The sequence below is a fragment of the Lepidochelys kempii genome, chromosome 17 (genome assembly GCF_965140285.1).
Source record: "Lepidochelys kempii isolate rLepKem1 chromosome 17, rLepKem1.hap1, whole genome shotgun sequence".
In the NCBI taxonomy this organism is placed as follows: Eukaryota; Metazoa; Chordata; order Testudines; family Cheloniidae; genus Lepidochelys; species Lepidochelys kempii.
The window spans coordinates 1,665,942-1,686,515 of record NC_136396.1 but is presented as its reverse complement, the minus strand read 5'-3'; the positions used below and the strand labels follow the sequence as shown (position 1 = coordinate 1,686,515).

The 20,574-nt window shown below is 42.2% G+C and overlaps 1 protein-coding gene across 6 annotated transcripts in view; it reads left to right on the top strand.

Annotated features, from left to right (window-relative positions):
* Positions 1-12,795, top strand: part of FAM222B (family with sequence similarity 222 member B) — a 47,677-nt gene extending 34,882 nt beyond the window's left edge. For 2 of the 6 annotated variants that reach the window (XM_073315920.2, XM_073315921.2), the window contains exons 3-4: positions 5,757-7,329; positions 11,718-12,795. In XM_073315920.2, coding sequence (XP_073172021.2) covers positions 5,757-7,329; positions 11,718-11,751 — 1,607 coding nt within the window. In that variant the 3' untranslated portion in view covers positions 11,752-12,795. Of the gene's footprint in view, positions 1-1,857; positions 1,912-3,534; positions 3,899-5,756; positions 9,919-11,120; positions 11,269-11,717 lie in introns of those variants that run through there. The other 4 variants (XM_073315925.2, XM_073315924.2, XR_012155472.2 and 1 more) reach the window with 4 other exon arrangements.
* The last annotated feature ends 7,779 nt before the right edge of the window (positions 12,796-20,574 follow it).

Genomic DNA, 20,574 nt, shown 5'->3' with positions numbered 1-20,574 from the left:
CCAACAGAGCTCCCGCCACTTGTGGAGGTGGTTTTATTATGCTGACAGGAGAGCTGTGTGTGTGCAGGCAAGCCCTGTGAGTCAGCATTGTGGTGCAGTTGCAAAAAAGACTAATAGTATTCTGGGGTGTATTAACAGAAGTGTCCTATGTCAGACTCGGGAGGAGATTGTCTTGCTCTACTCAACACTGGTGAGTCCTCAGTAGAATACTATGTCCCCTTCTGGGCACCACGCTTCAGGAAGGATATGGACAAACTGGAGAGAGTCCAGAGGAGAGCAACAAAAACAAAAAGGTTTAGAAAAGCTGACCTATATGGGGAGACTTTAAAAAAAAAAAACTGGGCATGTTTAATCTTGTGAAAGGAAGACTGAGGGGGCCCGTCCTCAAATACGTTAAGGGCTGCTCTAAAGAGCACTGTGATTGGTTTTCCATGTCCACTGAAGATAAGACAAGAAGTAATGCACTTAATCTGCATCAAGGGAGATTTAGGTTGATATTAGAAAAAACATTTTTGGATAGTTAAGCACTGGGATAGGCTGCCAAGGGAAGTCGTGGAATCCCCATCATTGTCGGTTTTAAGAACGGTTAGATAAACTTCTGTGAGAGATGGTCTAAGTATAATTTGTCCTGTCTCAGTGGAAGGGGCTGGGCTGAGCAACTTCTCAAAGCCTGTGCTAGCCGTACATTTCTGTGGTTGCAGCAAGAGGATGTGCCCAGAAAGGGGCTTTCACAATGTGATATGCAGGTAGACTGCCATCTAATAGCATTCTCTCCCCCCCTTTTTTTTTCCCCCTCCTTTCCATCTTATTAATATATGTAGCATTATGTCTTTTCAGCTGAATATTGCTGACTAAAACTACATGGGAGGGGAGAGAACTTAGTGCACTTTCTTACGAAGAAAACCTACAATTTGTTAAAAAGCTTCCTTGGAAGCTTCCTACTGAAAGGGCAAATTAGTGAAATCTTTTAACATGTTTGTTTGGTGAGATGAGGGTGTGAATTGTAGGCCAATTTCATACTGCATTAGTTCTATATTTTCTAAAGGTAACAGGAATATCTGTTAGCTAGCAATATCTCTTAGCCTGATATTGCCGGCTCTTTCCAGGCACTGCTTGACACTGGACTGAAAGCAGTACCATAACCTCATTTAGGACTTGTCTACACAGGGAAAAAGCCTGCAGTAGCTACTCCCACACTTACTCTTGCTGTTCACTTCATGTCTTAGTGCACAATAATTTACTGCACTTCGGAAGCACATTAAGCTAAACTGTTCAAGAAGTGCTCAGTAAGCGTGTCCACAAAGGGAGTTAGCGCTGAGTAGCTCGTGCACTATAAATTTTCACCCTAACTTGCTGCTCACTAATTTTCCTAGTGTAGACATGCCCTTAGTGAAGAGTTTAGGTACTGTGTTTAAAAGAATTTAGCACATAAAGTGGCTGGCAGATGTTTAAACGCCACTAATGCTTAGCAGTTCCAGTTAGCTCTGATTTATATTGAAAATCAAAATGGCCCCTCTGCGGCAGATGCGTATGAGATTATTTGGTGCATTTCTCCACATCCGGTATATGCATAAATAGTCTTGCTCCTGGCCAAAGGAAAGCTGAGTTAATAAGCATTTTTAATGAACAATGTGTGGGGGGGTTTTTTTGTTTAGGGATAGCTGGAGAAGAGGATTTGAAATAGTCCCATGCTTTTTATAGAAGCCTTAAGAAACTCTCTAACTGTACCAGATAACTTTTATTAATAGAAGTCCAGAAAGCCTGAGGAATTGTTCTAGATATAGCTCTCTGGATCACATTGGTCTTGCATTCTATTTAAAGCTCTACATAGTTACTTTCTTTTCTGTCCACCTCCAGGTGAAGGGCTTTTTTCCAAGGCTACTGCATGAAGGCAGAGGTGCTAGATGACTTGTAAATATTTTGTCTTTTTGAAACTGATAATGTATCAGTATTTCTATTTATTTATTTATATATATGTTTATTTATTTTAAAGACTTTGCCAAAAAAACCTCAATTTTGTAAGATTTCAAGGGAAAGCAGAGTAACCCTGAAATTTGTCCTTCACCCACATGTGTGGGATTTCTCATTGGTCTCTTATCTGAATTCTTTGCTTCCTTCCTTCCTTCTGTTTCTTAAATATAACACTGAAGACCATATCAAATACTTGAGGCAAAGAATGCATTGTCAAAAGAGCAAAAATGCCTTTTTATTGGGCAATGATCATAGTTTCCAGTGATGTAAAGACAGGTGCCTCAGGGCCTTCAAAGAAAAAGATTGATTGAGATGATGGTGGAGTAGCCACAGTTGAGACGAAGTGTGGGTTTTATATTCCTGGACTAAAAGACTAATCAACAGGCTAAAATTAACTCCTTCCCAAAGACTGAGGACTCTCATTAAACCTACAGGAAAATTGCAGCAGTTGAGAGCTTTACCCAGGAATTGGGTATAGCTCTTCTTTTTTTGTTTTGAATTTGATTATTGTAAGGATCCTTAAGGCTTGTTATACTTTAATGAATTTTAATGAAAATATAACCATAAGTAGGTTACAAAGCTGTGGTTTAAAGCCTGAATGTTAAATGCACATAAAGAAAAATGTTTTATTCGTATTGAAATTAATCAGAGAAATACGCCATTGCTAACAAGAAAATATTTCTGATATTTAGAGGTGCACATCTAATTGTTATATGGACTGGCACAGAAATCTGGAACCGATCACAAGTGATGGGGATGTTGGACAGCAAAGACACATTTTGTTTAAATTATGCTTGATATTTTCCCATTCATTTTGTCAGCTGAGGTAATCTATTTTTTTCTATCCTACGTAATCCCCATGACTACTTCACTGTAGCCTTGGAATCACTGTACTGGTCCTTCAGGTCCCCTGAGTACGCCTTAATTCCTGTTTCTGACTCATTCACAGTTTTCTCTGTTTTGTTGCCCAAATTGATCCTGCAAAGATTAGAGTCTACTGTGAAGAATAACTACTGGTGTAACATCATTACATTTTATGTAGTATATGGGGAGCCTCAGGAATATGTTCTCTTGATCAGTCCTAAGTAAATTATGGATGTTTTAGCTAGTTCAGGGCAAGAGAGGCATTGACTCTGTAAACTAGAATTACATAGGAAAGGAGGGGGAAGGTGAGGGAATGGGTTGTTAACTTGAGAGGCCAATTCAAAGGGGATTTGAAAAATGGTTTGTCAGTTACTTAAGATAGGACATCAGGTTTCATCTTGGTGCATGTTTAACTTGAACTGACCGCTTGTTTTCACTCTTAAAGTAAACTATTGTGCTTTTAAAATAAGGAACTCTGGTTCAGAGCTATAGATGTGCTATAGTTGATAGATGCAAAGTGTTCAGTTTTGCATATTAAAATGTGATAAATATTTTAACTGCTACCTGACAATAATTGTAATGCATTGTCAAAGTACACCCAAGACCTTACCTACTGGAAAGGTGGCAAACTATCCAACATACTAGGTCACTAACATTTATTACCCAGTTTGATATTGGATTTCTGAAATTCTTGTCTAGTTTTTCCATAGAATGTAAAAGAAAGATGCCTTGAAGTGTTAAGCAGAAACTCTATCTGAAATTGGCCAAGTTCACACAACCCAAGTTGCAGAAAGGCCTGGATTCCCTTCAGCCTGATCAGTTAACTCTTTCATCAGAATTACCTAGCATGTTTCCAAGGTAGGCATCTTTTGGAAAAGGCAGAGAAGATGAGAAGGAATAGAAGAACCTGCTAAAAATACAGCCAACAAAGTTTTGAGAGCTGCTGACAGAAACCTGGCAACAGAGTACTAGCATTGCCTAACTTGAGGAGACGTTCCTGACTTCATTAGAAATGCAAGGAGCTCAGTCAAAAAGGAAGTTAGAACCTGCATGACAGGGTGAGGTGAGACATGAGAACAAAGAGGATGTTCAGGTTAATAAATATCAAATTAGTATTCCCTCTAATTAGTAGGGGGGGGTGGTAGATGCCAGTGCTTAAACACCATGGTGAGAGGCATCTCAGAAACAATGAAGATGGATAGGTAAACTGCCAGCTGGCACAGCCGAGTGCATGCTGTGCTAAAGAAACAACTAGCTTATAAATATTCCCATTTTACAAAGGATATGTTTAATTTTGTTGTTGCTTCTCCTTTTGGTATCCATCCCATCATCTCTTGCATTGCCCTTGGTTTCTAAGGACAGCTTTTCTTACAGAAGCAGTGCCCTGCCTTCAGTTTTAGAGACTAAAATCATACGCTCTGTAGACAGTGATTGAAAGGGAGCTAGTAATGCTGCTTAGACCTTAACCATACTTGGTAGATAACTTCTTCTAAGCAAATTGTTTTCCAAAAGGCTATAATCAAGTGCATATGTTCAAGCAAAGGTCTGCCTCCCTAGTAGCAGCATGATCTCTGGTGGGCTGTAGTTCCTAGGTCTCTTCTGCTTGGGACAGTGAGATACCAAGCGCACTGGCAATGGCCCTGCTGGGCTCTGGAGAAGTCAGCTGCAGAACCCCCTACCAGCAAATCACTGCAGTAGCGTGTGTAGGAGCTATGGAGGAAGCTAAAGATCTTGTTCTATGAGAGGGGAGCTGCTTTTCTGGTGGACAAAATCTGCAAGGTGAAAAATCAAGCAGAAGGGGAATGAGATTATGGAAGAGCAAGCCTATATTGGAAGATTATAAAATTGCTTTTAAAGCAAAGGCTTATGGGAGGCAGCCAGTAGAGCTTTAAAGGGAAATGTGCTGTCTAATCCACAGATGCATTCCACCCTCCTAGATTTTCATATGGCCTTTGCCGAAATGTACAAATGGCAGCCTGCTGCTCAACCTTCAGCCAGGTGGATATCTGCTAAGTGAGGATAAATGGAACAGGATGGCTGTCTGGAATAATTTTGCCCACATGTGGTAGATAAATGTGCCTTTAGGATCTGTTGTGGTACCCTGATTGTAACCGTTTATTGTTAGGATACTCTCCCAAACTGTCTGTCATAGTGAATATGGAGATTAGCTGAGTAGGGATGGACAGAGGTGAAAGACACAAAATAATGCGTCTTTAGCAGAATGGGAATTATACAATATAACCCGGCTAAACTAGAATTACTAAAGACTTCTCAAAGAACCTTTGAGTATTTGCCAAAGAAGACAGTTTAAAAAATGTTAAGTGCCTCAATTTCTGAATAATGCTGACATTGAAATCCAAGTAGTTTTTATTTGAAGTGGCTTTATATGGGGCTCACACCAACATTCTGTGCATTTTTCCATTCTGTTCGCTAACTTCCTTCTCTGTTTCCTAAACTAGAAGCTCAGGATTCCAAGAACAGCTTAAGAAGGGGGCTAGGGAGGGAGGGCAGAGGCAGATTTTAAGTCTGAGAATATTCATTAGGCTGCAGCATTTGCCCGACCTCTTATCCAGCATAGAAAATAATCTGAGGTGCAGGCCATCCGATGCGTTGATTGCGGCACACCTGGTTTGTCCAGAGCTCCTCAAGGGTTAATGTAACTACCATCATTTTCTGAATAAACTTAATTTAAGAAATGGTCTGGTTCAGTTTTTACTCCCTTCAGGCTGGTCTTGCCTGAAGTTGAGTGGTGCGTCATGTTGGTTTCCACTGATGAAGGGAATCAGATAACTGGTGCTTGCCCACTGGTTTTGGGAAGATTCGGCTCTTTTATCTTTTGAATGCTTTTATAACTTGCTTGTTCTGAGAGAACGCTGCTTCTTTCCAGGGTCAGTACTGATGGATTCCCTCTATCTCCACAGGGGACACTACACAGAAGATGAGATCTGCACAGTATCCTACCCCAGCAGAATTGGATGCTTATGCTAAGAAGGTTGCCAACAATCCACTGACTATAAAAATTTTTCCAAACAGCGTCAAGGTTCCCCAGAGGAAACACATACGCCGTACTGTGAATGGACTTGATACTTCAGGCCAGAGGTATAGTCCTTACCCATCCCAGCCCACCACAAAAACAGGCCTGCTCGCGATAGTCAAATCTCCAGCTAAAGGAATTATCAAAGACTTGGACGGAACACGCGCACGTCTGCTGCCGGAAGCAATGATGAATCCCCCTTCCACACCGTACATTGCACCTAGCACTTTAAACCACCCCCAGGCGCTTGCTCGCCAGCAGGCCCTTCAGCATGCACAGACTCTGCCACACCCCCAGAGCATACCGCAGCCGCAGACTTTGCAGCTCCCTCAGGGTATACTGCCGCCACAAAGCTTAACACACCCTCAGGGTATACCGCAGACTTTGCCGCACCCTCAGAATATGCAGCAGCCGCAGAGCTTGCAGCATCCTCAGACCATGGCACATCAAGCTCTGCAGCACCATGCAAACACTTTGCTGCAGCCGGGTTTACATGGAAGCAGAAAGATGCCGGATGCAGATGCGCCGCCGAATGTGACCGTGTCTACCTCAACCATTCCCCTCTCTATGGCTGCCACTCTGCAGCAGAACCAGCCGCCAGACCTGAGCAGCATTGTGCACCAGATTAACCAGTTCTGCCAGGCCAGAGCTGGCATTAGCACTACCTCAGTATGTGAGGGACAGATTGCAAACCCTAGCCCCATAAGTCGCAATCTGCTGATCAATGCAAGTACCAGGGTGTCTACTCACAACGTTCCCACTCCCATGCCTTCCTGTGTAGTAAACCCTGTAGATCATGCTGCTGCTGCTATTTCGTCTTCTGCCTCTGTTAACATACCCATGGTAAACATCAGCAGGGTGCCGTCTGCATACCAGACTGAAATGAAATCAGTTGCATGGAACCAGCATCAGCTTGCACATCTCCAGCAGATGTGTGGCGATGCTGCTGGACCTACTGGACTTGCCGGGAAGCACCCTCACAGAGAGATTGCAGGGCAAGGTTTTCCTGGTAAAACTTCAAACTACCCTCAAGAACTGTGCATGAGCCAGTCTTTCAACTTAAAGCCCCCTATTGAGAAGCCTACACCTTCCCCACCTGTGAATGGATTGCAGGGACCCTTGCCATATACTAATGGGCACTATTTCCAGCCCATATGGAATAACATTCTGCCCACACCGAACAGTGACAGCTCTGGGTCACAGGACCTTGCCATGCCTTTTCATGGAGGACAGCCAGCAGGGGCACCACTAGATTGTGCAGCAGGAGCTCATTATAGAGCCGGAGCTGGTTCATCCAGCCAGAATAGTGTGATGCAGACCATGGATTACCTAAGTGGGGACTTCCAACAGGCGTGCTTCAGAGATCAGAGTATGGCTGTCCTGGGAAAAGTCCATCGGCCTCCCATGAACCGAGCGCCTGAACCAACTGATAGTCGAAATCTTCATATTCAGCACCCGGGGTATAGATAGGCTGCAGTCACTTTCACAGACAAAATTAGAGGTTTAGTCTTAATTTTAATTAATAAGCAAAGTATTTTTAATTTGCAAACTTGTGTGATCATTATAATCATTGAAACAAGACTTAAGGTATATTTAAAAGCTTTACATCCACATTTTTCCTCTTAGCATCAAATATATAACATGCCTTTTGTTTCAAATAACTTGATTACACTACTGCATCCCACAGCTATTTCTTCACCACAGAATCCTCTTTGCTCAGCATTTGCCTTCTACTTGGTGACTACTTGCTGGACTGTTAAGTTGCTGCAGGGTTCACAGTTGCATCTAGTAGCCAGGTCTTTAAAGAGCTAGGTAGCATAGATGCTTACATTTCCATCTAAATTTCCTCTACAGATTAAGAGCAACAAAATTTGTCAGGAAGTAGGGCTTATGTTCAACTCTAAAGCCTGTTTCATTAAATGCATTAAACGTTGACCATTTGCACTGTCTAGCGACTTATTTAATTGAAAAGAGAGCCTACTTTTGAAAGGATTTAGCTAGGGTTATATATTTAGGCATTAACATAGGAAGAAGCTTTTTGCTAGCTCTTGCAGAGAGTTCTGCATTTGTCATTTTGACTTTGGTCTATCTCCAGAGTCAAAAGCCCCTCACAGACCTTCTGGATGCTTTGTTGAGGACAGGGTATGGGAGTGGCAGTTTTAGGATGTAGGGTACATAGCTGCAATAGTAGCTGCCTCCTTCCCTCTTCGCTTCCACTTGACCATTTTAAAGCTAACTATGTCTGAACCCCTCGCTGCTAGGAGTCTGGATTTCCTGATACAAAGTGCTGTATTGAGGTTTTATTCCAGGAATCTAGACCCATTGACGACCCCACAAGGGTTCAGTTGCTCCTCCAGTAGATAGAATTAATTTCAGGGTAGATTAGCATATTTAGAAGTCTGTCTCCACTGTAAAGGTAAGGGCACATAGTGACTGGAATGGCATTCTCACATTCCGACAGCATCAATGAAATGAAATGAAGCTCTAGAGACATGGTGGGTCTTACAGCCCTGTACTCTTATATGTTAAAGCACCAACATAGATGCGATAGAACAGTTCTCATATCTGGGAATTACCATTTAAGCTATTTTTAAAGTACTCTTTTCCCAGATTCTCTGTGCCTAACTACTTCTCTTCCCTCCCTATGTCACTTAAAGCAGCTAAATGAGTTGGTGACCGATAGAACACTAACTATTGGATAACCTCAATGTCTCATTCTCTTCAGCATATTGAAACATCCCTTCTTTTAAAGCTAAATTTATTGTAAGTAGGAAGTTTCTCATCTCTGTAAATGAGACTAATACTTGATCATAATGATCACAGTCAAGTTTGGAATTAAAAAAAAAAAAGTAAATGCATTGATTCTTTATATGTACACTGGCTAAAAATATTGCTCTACACTGTAACTTTTAAGTGTAATATTTCTGTATGAATGTCGCCTGGTAGCGTGGGTTTGAGTAGCATTGTGTATGAGTGAACCCCCTGGCCTCTGCCATTCACTGGCCTCCCTCACAGCCCTTTGAAAAACAAAGCCTTAAGTATTTGCTCCTTGAACTTTCCTTAATGAGCATGATTTAAAATCTTAAGACATCATACAAAATTTAAAAAAAAAAACACAACAAACTTACAAGTTTTGAAGTGATGTCATAGTTGGCTAGAGATTCTTAAAGATTTTCGTAAATGGAAAAAATTAGAAAACATTTATTTGTATTTTTTAATTTAGACGTGTAGTTCTGGGCTGTAACAAATATTTAGGTTTCAAAGCTTAGCAGAGTACGTTTTCTGATTCCTTGCGTAAGATAGTACACTTACACCATGTCATTATTTAAATTCTTTTAAGTGTACTATACACCGTTCTTTAGTGATTACTCTTTAGCTAAGTTAAGCAGTCTGACTAAAGACGGATTAAATTATGTGTTGGCTTGTGTTGCCTTATATTTAAAAGGAAAAATTGCCTGATTGTGTTATGCCAAATGATAGCAACATGAAGTCCTAATTTATTGTTTATAATCGTATTCCTGCAGTCTTTGTGAAAACTGGTAAATATACATCTATGAAAGAACTAAAACCCTGAGGCTTTTCATGCAATATTTTTCTGAATACATTATCTTGGAAGCCAAGGATTGAGTCTGAAGCTGCTTCCCTTCCATTTTCCCTGTCGCCTCTTCCCCTCCTCCAAATTGATCTAAGGCTGTGCTGTGACTTTAACATTTCCCACTAAAGTAGTTACTGTAAGGTGTTCTGCTACCTGAAATATGCCTACGTTTTATTGGGTTCAGTAGCCTACTGCAAGTACAAACCCCAGACGGCGATTCATCTTCTGCCCTCCCCCCAAAACGGAGAGCTAGTGAAAGCCCATGTTTCGGCTCTTGACAAAAAGTGGTATAAATGTCTGAAGTTACGCTAATGTTACAGTAAGCCACGGGAGATAGTCTGAGAGTCTTGTCATGCGTTGTTCTGAACTAATAACTGCCAATAGAATCGTCACCTCTGAGACTTTGGCCTGATGCAGCAGGACTGTGAAGCAAAAATATTCAAGACACATCCAGGTAGGACATTCCATTAGCTGTTCAAAAAATTAGAACAATTTTGCTATTAAAACCTACTCAGATATTTCGCCTTGTTCTGAGTCCAGTTTTTATTGAAAATAACTACATTCTGCATCAGTGTCTGACTAACAGCTTTTTCTTATACTTAAGAGATTTTTACCCTTTTTTAATCAGTGTTTTTGTTCACTTACATGCTTAGTTTATAGACTCAACCTGTAAAAGAAACATTTACTCCAACATGAATCCAGCAATAAGGGTCCAATAAAGGGCCCCACTGGACATGCACTATTGCTCAAATGATGACAAATGAGAGGGTGTTTGGTACTTAGTATCATTTGGTAGAATCTTTTTATTTTGGGACTCTTTTATGCAGAGTGATACTCTGGTGTGTTTAGTAGGAGCCATGCTTTTGACTTCTAGAAACATTTCGCAGTATTCATTCAGATTGATATTTTTCCTTCCTCCAGTTCCTGCTATAATTTTACTAATACAAAGATGAGGAACTGGTTCTAAGGAAAATATAGCATTCTGGTCCTATTCCATGCAATATTGAATGCTGTGAAAGTTTTCCTACCTAGTAGAACTCTGTTTTGCATGTGTTTAATTTGTACAGCACTTTTGTAAACTCTCTAGGCTTTCACTTGGGTCTTTGACATAGATGGGTGTCTTCCATTGGAATTTACACCACTGTTCCGATTAGAGCACTTCCAGCTTTCCACTTCTTCTCCACTGAAAGGTCAAGCACTTACGACCTCTGATGCAAATCTCTTGCATCCCCATTTCCATGTCTGGATATTGATGAAATCAATCTTTGACATTTATGGAATAATTCTTTCCTTTGGGGGGGGAAAGTAAGGAGCTAAATATTTCATATGTTTTTCTCAGTGAGCTCTGGATTATTTTATACTGTGCTGTCAGCACCATAATCTATCCCCTCCTAATGCACTAAACTGGTTCAGCAGAATATTGCTATGCAGACACTTCTGCTGGTTTCTAATGATTTACTTCTGTCCAGTGGAGGTTGTTAGTAAACAGAGCAGAGAAGGGATAAGTGTGAAAGTGGTGAAAAGGCTTCCAATGGGAAACTTACATCTCTGCTGTATCTTTTCTGTTGAGCAGTGGCTTTGAAGCTGTTATCAGCCCAATTTGTTACAGCCCAAAGTTAAAATATTATAATGACACTTGTGAATTTTCTTTCTTAGAGAACCTTTTCTGAAGCTTATGATGTGAAAGATGTCTCCACAGAACTCGGCCATTCCCGTAGAAACCAAACAGAAATGTTTGCTGGGGTTTGCTGTGGAGAGAATCGGGAATTGCTGCTGTATTTCATTAAAACACATACTGATTATATACGCTGCTTCTCATGTGCTACGGGTATAATGAGAATCTTTTCTTTTCTTTTTTTTTTTTCTTTTGGTCTTCAGGAAAAATAAAAACTAAGCCAAAAAGTCCTTTTCCCTCTGCCCCTTCTGCTGTTTTTATGCAGTGTGAATGAATGAGGCTTGCTTGGCCTGTGGTATTCAACTGTAGCCAATGGCTGCAGGATGGACGTTTGCTGTGATAGTCTGCACTAAGAAATTCTGTGAGACTGTTACGTCGTGCAGAAAACTGCAGGCCAAAAAATGGTAAAATTCCTGAAGAAGTCTCTGTTTGGGCTGGATTTTCTCCATTCCTGATCTTTCTGTCTTGAGAGCTGTGGGGATATTTCCCTTTTAGTTTGATGTCATGAAAAATTGTTCTTAACTTGAAAGTTACTGTCACAGTCCTCCTGTCTCCTCTCCACTGCATTTTTCAGGTAGAGTGGAGATGAACTCTCCCCAGATGCCAGTATGAGTGCTTCGCTAGCTGGAACGCTTTGAATGAAGCAGAAACAAGGTGCATAGGCAAGTTGAGCACCTCTTCAAAGTAACCATCTCTTGTGAGTGTTCAATGAGAAACTTCCCATTAACCCATTGGTTTGTGGTCTGCTCCAGTTCTCCCACGCATACCTTGCTCTGGCTGCTCTTAGAAGTTGAATCCCCTTGTCAATCTAGCATAAAAGAATATTGAAAAGAAACCACCGTACCCCATTAGAGATGCCCACAGGGGTTCGGTAGATCAGGTCTCAGCAAACCCCAAAATAAACAAATCGTTCTACAACACTCAAATAGGAAAATGAGTGAGGTGGCTATGGCAAGGCAGATTAATCTACCAAGTCGTCCATCCCAAATAAACTGTGACTTGCCAGTTAGTGAAATGTACTGGCGTTTACCTCTTACTTCTCAAGTAGAGAATAGGAGGAAGATTCAGGGTGGGATTTGTAAAGTACTCTAAAAGGGTACTTTAACACATCTTATTTTAACGAGGCAGAGAGAATAAAAATCTTTGAGGAGAAGGACAAAACTTGTGCTAGTTAGGTCTGTTCCATTGCTCACCTGTTGTGTGACTTTCAGAAGTTATTAGAATGTATGCGTTTTCCATGTAAAGGCAAACTAAATCTAAGGTGGCATGTTTCTGTTTGGAAGGGTGTAACTATGGAGACTCCCTTTATTCCTGTTAAGGATTTGGAGCAAGTAACTTGTGTGTGTCATAGCCACTCAAGGTTCTTCATTTACTAGTATAATTCTTAAACCTGGATTTTAAAAGGGAGTTTAGGTCAAGTTTGCAGGATTCTCTCATTTAACTGAAGGTTATAGCCAGGCGCGCTTTTTCCAGTTTATAATGAATAGACATCTAATTTACATGATGAAGCTAGAACATAGGAAAGGTCCATCTCTCCTTGAGCAGCGAAGGGGACTGTATTGGCTTCAAAATCATCCCTCCTGGACTTGCTGGAAATGCATTCAATGAACGTTTAAATCGCACTGATACTAACTCAGAGTAACAGCTGTGTTAGTCTGTATTCGCAAAAAGAAACGGAGTACTTGTGGCACCTTAGAGACTAACCAATTTATTTGAGCATAAGCGTTCATGAGCTACAGCTCACTTCATCGGATACGTACTGTGGAAAGTCTCTATGTAAAAGAATAAATGGACACAAATCAGATGTCAAGAATTATAACATTCATAAACCAGTCGGAGAACACTTCAGTCTCTCTGGTCACGCAATTACAGACATGAAAGTTGCGATATTACAACAGAAAAACTTCAAATCCAGACTCCAGCGAGAGACTGTTGAATTGGAATTCATTTGCAAATTGGATACAATTAACTTAGGCTTGAATAGAGACTGGGAGTGACTAAGTCATTATGCAAGGTAACCTATTTCCCCTTGTTTTTTCCTACACCCCCCCCTCCCCCCACGCTCTTGTTAAACCCTGGATTTGTGCTGGAAATGGCCCACCTTGATTATCATACACATTGTAAGGAGAGGTTTCAGAGGAACAGCCGTGTTAGTCTGTATTCGCAAAAAGAAAAGGAGTACTTGTAGCTGTAGCTCACGAAAGCTCATGCTCAAATAAATTGGTTAGTCTCTAAGGTGCCACAAGTCCTCCTTTTCTTATTGTAAGGAGAGTGATCACTTTAGATAAGCTATTACCAGCAGGAGAGTGGGGTGGGGGGAGAGAGAACCTTTTGTAGTGGTAAACACCCATTTTTTCATGGTTTGTGTGTATAAAAAGATCTTCTGTACTTTCCACAGTATGCAACCGATGAAGTGAGCTGTCGCTCACGAAAGCTTATGCTCAAATAAATTGGTTAGTCTCTAAGGTGCCACAAATATCTTCCAGGCTGTATATCGTCATTCCCCCGATCTCAGAACTCTTGGTATTTGGGCTGGCATGGATGTCTGGTTCCTCTAGTGGAAATAATATTCCATTTATACCATGGGTCTCTCATCTTCTCCCCAGACACAGGAATGTTAACTGTAAACTGTTATCTACTGGGGGAGGATGTTCCTTGAAATACGTATCTCCTTTACACTAGGAGTGTCTGAACTGCTTTTGCAGATGGTTCTTAAGTCACTAAAAAAGAACTCTGTTGGAATTTATTTGACCTGTTCCAAGTGTTGCTGTATCTTTCTTTGAAGGGCACGGGATAGGAGTAGGAAGTCAAGGAAGGGTTAAAATCTACCTGCCTGTCCACAAATCTCTTTCTAAGAGCTTCTACTTCACTGCTGTCTGTCTTATATAGGTGTAGTAATGAGACTCTGTTTACAAATATTAAGAGCTTGTATGAACAACCTCACAGTGAGAGGAGTTAAAACACCACCAGAAATAAGTTGCCAACCTGTTGGGGAATGTAGTAAACGCAAACTATTAAGTTAAACCAAAGGCACCTAGCATCATGCCCAAATGGCTGCAGACCAAGGAGAATGAGTTCCAATGTCTCTAGGGTCTTCCATGAAGCTCTCCCTTGGTTCAATTGGAATTAAGCTGAAATGCTGCTTCTCTGCTGGATGCTTGCTTTCATCAGCAAGGGTGCATGTGTGTGGGTTGTGTTTGTGTTGTGTTCTCTTCTCCACTCTAAATTCCCTTGGTGCTGCTGTTTGTTGGGAAACTGTTTTGAGTTCTTGATGCAAGGCAGCGCTTGTCAGCTTAGCTCATGTCCTGAACTGAAAAGCATTGGCAGATTTTCTGCTTCTTGGTCTGCGGGGGAGGTGAGTGACTACTGGTGAAGCAGCCCTGCCAAAGTCTGACCAGATTACAGACAACAGCATTGGTTGTGCAGTCTAATATACATAACACTAGACTTCACTACTGATGACCTGTGAATATCCCACTCTCTAAAGATAATGTATTGCTGCAGGATTTCCATATCTGTGTTTTAGCTCCTTGGCAGGAGACTGATGAAACTCCTTCACTTTTAATGTTTGTTTGTTTGTTTGTTTGTTTTTTTGAGCCTCGAGAGCAGCAGTAGCAAGGTAGAATGTGAGTCATGTCCTCTATTGGCTGTTGCAAGCTATGTGTTACTCAGTATAAATACTCCTACTTTCTGTGATCCATTGGGTTTCTTCTTGGCCACAATGGCCCTTTAAAGGGTTTCTTCTTTTGGAAACTAGCCATCTGCATTGCTCCAAGTCTATCAAAACTCCTGTGTCCTTCTCAGATTTATTCTTATTTTCTAGACAGCTGCCTATATTTTCCATGAGGTGCTTCCCTTTAGTGCCTTGGCACCTTATTTTGGCATGGGAAGATATTTCACTGCCATTTCTAGATAGGTGATCAAACTCCTAATGTTGGTGAGATCTAGCCATGCTGAATGTCACCAGTTTTAAATATGAATGGATCTTTGGCCCTGTGCCCATAGTGATCTGCTGTCCTCCCTGAAAAAATGGACACATGGATTTTTACTGGTTATAAAACTCTGCTCTGAATGACCTGGAGAGGACAGACCAGATTGTGAGCTCTTTGAGGCAGGGTCTGTCTCTTACTCTGTTTGTTTGCATTGCGTCAGTGTTGTGGGACCCTGGTCCAAATACTGAATACACTTTTCTCGGTAGAAAATTGCTGTGTTACTTGAGGAACCCAGAGTAGAGCTACCCTAGCAATAACTGTTTGAAATGTGACTATTACTGGCACATTGGCAAATTGTAATAAGGTTATTGTAGTATTTTATCTAACTAATATGAGCTCATTTCAAGGCAATTGGGTACAAGACATTAGTTCATTTGGGGCTTCTGATATCCCAAGAACAAACTAAAACAGTCACGTCACACTAAGATATAATTAGTCCCACAATAAAACTTTCTTCTCCTGTGGCCCCTGTCCAACCCTCGTATTTCTGAAACAAAAGGTCAGAAACTTTTCCAGTTTTTAAAAGGAAAATGAAAAGCAAGTCTCAAATCCTTTATCAGTGTGAAACAGTAACATCTCAGACATTTTGGCTGAGTGACATTGACTTAATCCATGGGAGTATTGGCACCAGGGAATCTAGTTGTTATATACCACCCTGGGTGGCAATTCTAACTGAACCTCCACATGATGCCTGCCTTAAGAAACCCAGCCTTCATCCTTAAACAAGCTGGCAGGCATCATATGTTTTTTTGAAAACTGCTCTGTACTCAGATACCAAAGGCTTAGTAGAATTCAAAAAAGGGTTAGCTATTTATTTAGAAAATGAGAACATCCACAGTTACATTAGGATTATAAAAAATTGATGCAATGCCTCAGGGCATAAGACAATCACTGACTGTTGTGGGTAAAGAAGACATACCCCCAATCAATTAGTTTTCCATAATTGTCCACTATGTGGCTTCTTGCAGCTTCCTCTGAAACATTTGGTACTGGCCTCTGTCAGAGAAAAGATGCTGGACTAGTGGGGCTATGTCTTAGACACAAGGTAAATCTATGCTATGCTTTTGTTTTAAATTTCCTGGAAGCTTTTATTTAAAACTTGGCACTTTGAGAGCCTTCATTTAGTACTGGGTAAAACTGAGAATATTTTCCCAAATGAATCCTAAGAGATGGTCTCTGTCTCTTGATTCCTCATAGAAGTTGGCTGTGCTATCCTTGCAGTGGTTTTGCAACCTGGTTTAAAAAACTAATTTTGCAAACATGTTAAGGTTAAGAGGTGTTTAAAGATTCATTTGACATTTAAATTTATGCATTGCATGAGAAGTGCAAGATTTCCCTAATTGCAGAGTAACTAGGAAAACTGACATGTCTTGGAGTGCTAAGTTAATCACAAGTTACCAACTTCAGTGGTTATCTTTTTGTGTGTGTGTGTGAGAGAGAGAGAGAGATCCATGGGAGCTATTAAAGTAGGTGTTCTCAAACTGGGGGTCGGGACCACTCAAGGGGTCATGAGTTTATTACATGGGGGGGTCATGAGCTGTCAGCCTCCACCCCCCCATACCCCACTTTGCCTCTAGCATTTATAATGGTGTTAAATATATTTAAAAGGTTTTTTAATTTGTTAGGGGGATCGCACTCAGAGGCTTGCTATGTGAAAGGGGTCCCCAGGATCAAAGTTTGAGAACCACGATATCAAAGCAACACTGTATGTCAAAGGAATAAAGTGCAAAGTAGCTGTGAAAGCAGAGGTTGTGTAACATAAAACCTTTGGTAGTGGAAGGAGCATTTCATACTCTCAGAATCATTTCTGCCGGGATCTGCGCATGGGTCTAGCAATGTTGTTTTTCTCTTGCCTACTGTCCAGAAGCCCTGCATTCTGGCTTTGATTTCTGAATTAATATTGCGGCCAAGCTGATGGTGCCCTGGCTAGGGGGTGTAGGACACCCTTTATCACATGTCCCATGCTCTTGCATCCTTTGATAAATAGTTTTGATGTAACATGCCCACGAGGGGGGAGGGGAGGGTGGAAGCCATCGGCGATATGTACAGTTGCACTGCAGATGGTCACTCTAGCTGGGCACAGAAGTTATGGGTTGAACACACTTGCTACACTTGTTGCAATGCACTTTAAAAAATGGGGTGAAGATAGCATTTCAGCAGAGTCGGCCAGAACTGGCCCTGCACGGGGGACCCTTCAGCCAACGAGGGCTATACAAAGAGTAGCTAAGTGCAAAGGGCTTTCTTTTCCCCAGTATCTGCCACACAGGGTTACAGTATTTTCCTCATCCTGCACTGCAAATGAGCTGGTAAATAGACTGGCCTACAGCCTGCCTTAATGCTAAACCACGACATGGAGTAAGCACCGACCCCATGCCAGGCCTTCCCCAACTGGCTCAGATGGTTGGGATTCTTCGGCAGTGGGAGAATTGCCATGCTAGCTTGGTGAGGATGCCTTGGCGGCTAGAATTGGGAACTGATCAGTACTCCTGTGGCTCTCTGCCTGGCTCTGCTACTGCCTTGTGGATCCTCCCCTTAGGCTGGGGAAGGTCCGTTAGTAGTGGGCAAGCTCCACCCGCCCACCTCCAGGATCCCAACAGACTACTGCCTTTGGGGTTTAGGACAGGTTTCTCCAGGTGTAAAATACACAAAGTGCTTTGAGAATCCTGCATGAAAGAGCCTAGGCCCATACAAAGCATTGTGCTTGTTTTCTTTGTTTTGCAGTGGTGCACAGAGCCCCACTGTGGTAGGCACTTCTTACAGCTGGTACCTGTGGAAAATGTAATGGACTTTGTAGGAGTGGAGCTTGCCAGCTCCCTGCCCCTCTGCTTCCTCCCTCCTGTTCTATGGAGACCTTCTGGGAGTGACAGGCCTCTGATGTGAGAGGTAGCTGTTCTCTCCCCACCATCTCTCACTTGGGGCTGAGATTGTCATACCCTCTCCCTGTCTCCCTCCTCAATTGGTTTATAAGCTAGTCCTGTTTGGAGTGGAGGGGGTGTGTGGCAAACAGACCCTTACACAGAAGGCAGATTTCCACTAGTAATGGTGAATGGAGGTAATTCCTACCCATCCGGCTTCCAAACGCCCCTTGGGAATGTCATGGTAAACTCTCCCTCCTCAGTGTAGAGGTAGCTGTGACAAGCACACTTAGGCACCTGTGAGGATGTGACAAGCTATGGAAGTGTGTGTGGAAGGGTAACTCGTATCTTTAGGAGTCACTGGAGTTCTCTCCCTCTCGTTTGCTTTTGTGCTGAACCTGGGGGCGGCAGTTGGCTGAGACTGTCCTAGCAGTTCTCAGAGGGAAAGCAGCGGAGGTAATGCTCTAGAACAGTGGTTCACAAACTGGGGTTCACAAAATGTTACAGGGGGTTCTCGGGGGAAAAAATTCCCTAATGGTGGACAGAGTTGTCCCTAGGGACTCCAGACAGCATGGGGCCAGCAGCCCACACCCCCTGCACTTCCGAGAGCTAAGCAGATCAAACAAGCCTATGTATCACACTGAGGAGATTTAAACTTCAAGACTCATAAGAAATGGAAAGGGAGGTGGATATTTTTTGCTGTTTTAAAAATTAAATAGGCAGCTACTGTTTTTAAAATTATTATGAAGAACAAGTTTAAGCTTTGTTGTAACGTGTGTTGTTTGCCTGGACTGCTCAAGACCTGAACGCTTGTGTAGGAGGAATTTTGAGATGGCTTCTTAAATCCCTTCATGCTATTCCACATCTGATACTCCTTGATGAAACATAGGAGCCTTGTCTTATAACAGCCTTATTCAAAGTGATACAAGCTACAAAAGTGAGATCTTGGAAGAGTGTTGCAGTTTTCATAATATAATAAAAATATTGTAATAATTAGTAAAGTGTAATAAAGTATGTCATAAAAACAAATTTTATATTTCCAAGATCACTGCTTTTGTAATTTATACTCCTGTAAAGGAGAAAATCTCAGGAAATATTCATTTTTAGGAGGGGGTTTGTGAGACTTGGCATTTTAGTGAAAGGGGTTCACAGGTTGTTAAAGTTTGGGAACCACTGCTCTAGAATAAGCTGTACAGGGAGGAGAGATTGACTGACCCAGTGTAGGGTTGGTGAGCTCTGGCCCTGTGAACTGACCGCAGGGATGGTGATGTATGAACCTATATAATAAACAGATGGGTTGAATAATAGGAACGGTGTGTTCCTGGCAGGCTAAGGAGGGGCCATTCTCCAGCAATGGCCATATCCCTGTAGTGATGCCCCCGCTGCCTGAATAATTGGGTCTTGGCAGCTGGGCTCTTCACACTTTACTGGGGTTCATACCATCTGCTTCAGTCTAAAGTCACATCCAAAATACTCAGGTGTCTAGCTCTATATGTGGTGATGAACCCAGGCCCTAGCAGAGGTAGGTACTTCGAATTGCTTGTCCAGAGCAAGGATGTGCAGTGATTTTCCAAGGGCAGGCTACTGCAGAAAAAGCAACTAATTTCATTGGCTCTCTTGAACTAAAGAGGAAACTGGTCAGTGGTCCAGGGGATGAACTACAGGAGTAAAGGATGCAAAACTACTGTAGGTAAGGCTAAGACACCCTGCCTGGCTTAGGGACTTAGAACAGCATTTCCCAACCTGGGTACTGCCAGAGTAGCCTCGAAGATTTGACACAGACAGCAGATCATAGCAGCATCCCCTGCTTCCACAGATCCTCAAACCATGCTGCTGTGTCTGAAATGATCAGTAGTTTCTTGATACTTCCTTTCCTCTCCGCTTTGAGACTGACCCCTGATACGGCTGGCCTGGCCCTAGGAGCAGCTTCAGCATGCAGATAACAGGGTCAGGAAGGAGCTTACCGGCCCAAGCTCTGTATGTGTGCCTTTGTAACTCCTAGCTGGAGTATTTTAGGTCTAGGCAGAAACACGAGACACTCGTTCACTAATCCATCCATTGTCATTCTGAATCGCAGTAGAACTGCGGCTGTTCAGATGGCGCTCTAACCCTCTCTTGCACTGACTTGCTGTATGGGCTTGGACCAGCCACCCTGTATGGGTGCACTAGCCATTAGAGGCACTGTTTACTCACCTCCCAGCCTGTGGTGAGGATTAGTTGTTGAAGTCTCTGCACAGAGCTTTGTATAATTGGAGCCTCACTGCTCCTGTACCACGGAGGCCTTCAGCCGCCTCTCACTACAGCTGGATTCTAACAACAGATGCCACCACTGCTGTCTGGGTTTTGTTCTGGCCGTTTTGCCTAAGTGGGTTTTCTGCTACTGCTGTGTGGTTTAGAAAAGCTATTTTCCTCTTAAGTTAGACAGTTTGTTTGTAAGACCTCTGTGCAAACACTCCCCTTTCAAACTAGCCTCTCTGAGCTCTGGGTGAATTTGAAGAGGTGGAGGTTAATGTGCTGATGGTTCCCAAGGCAAATTGACAGCACGTTTTGTGCAGTGCCACTTTACCTCTTTGTGCAGTGTAATCCCT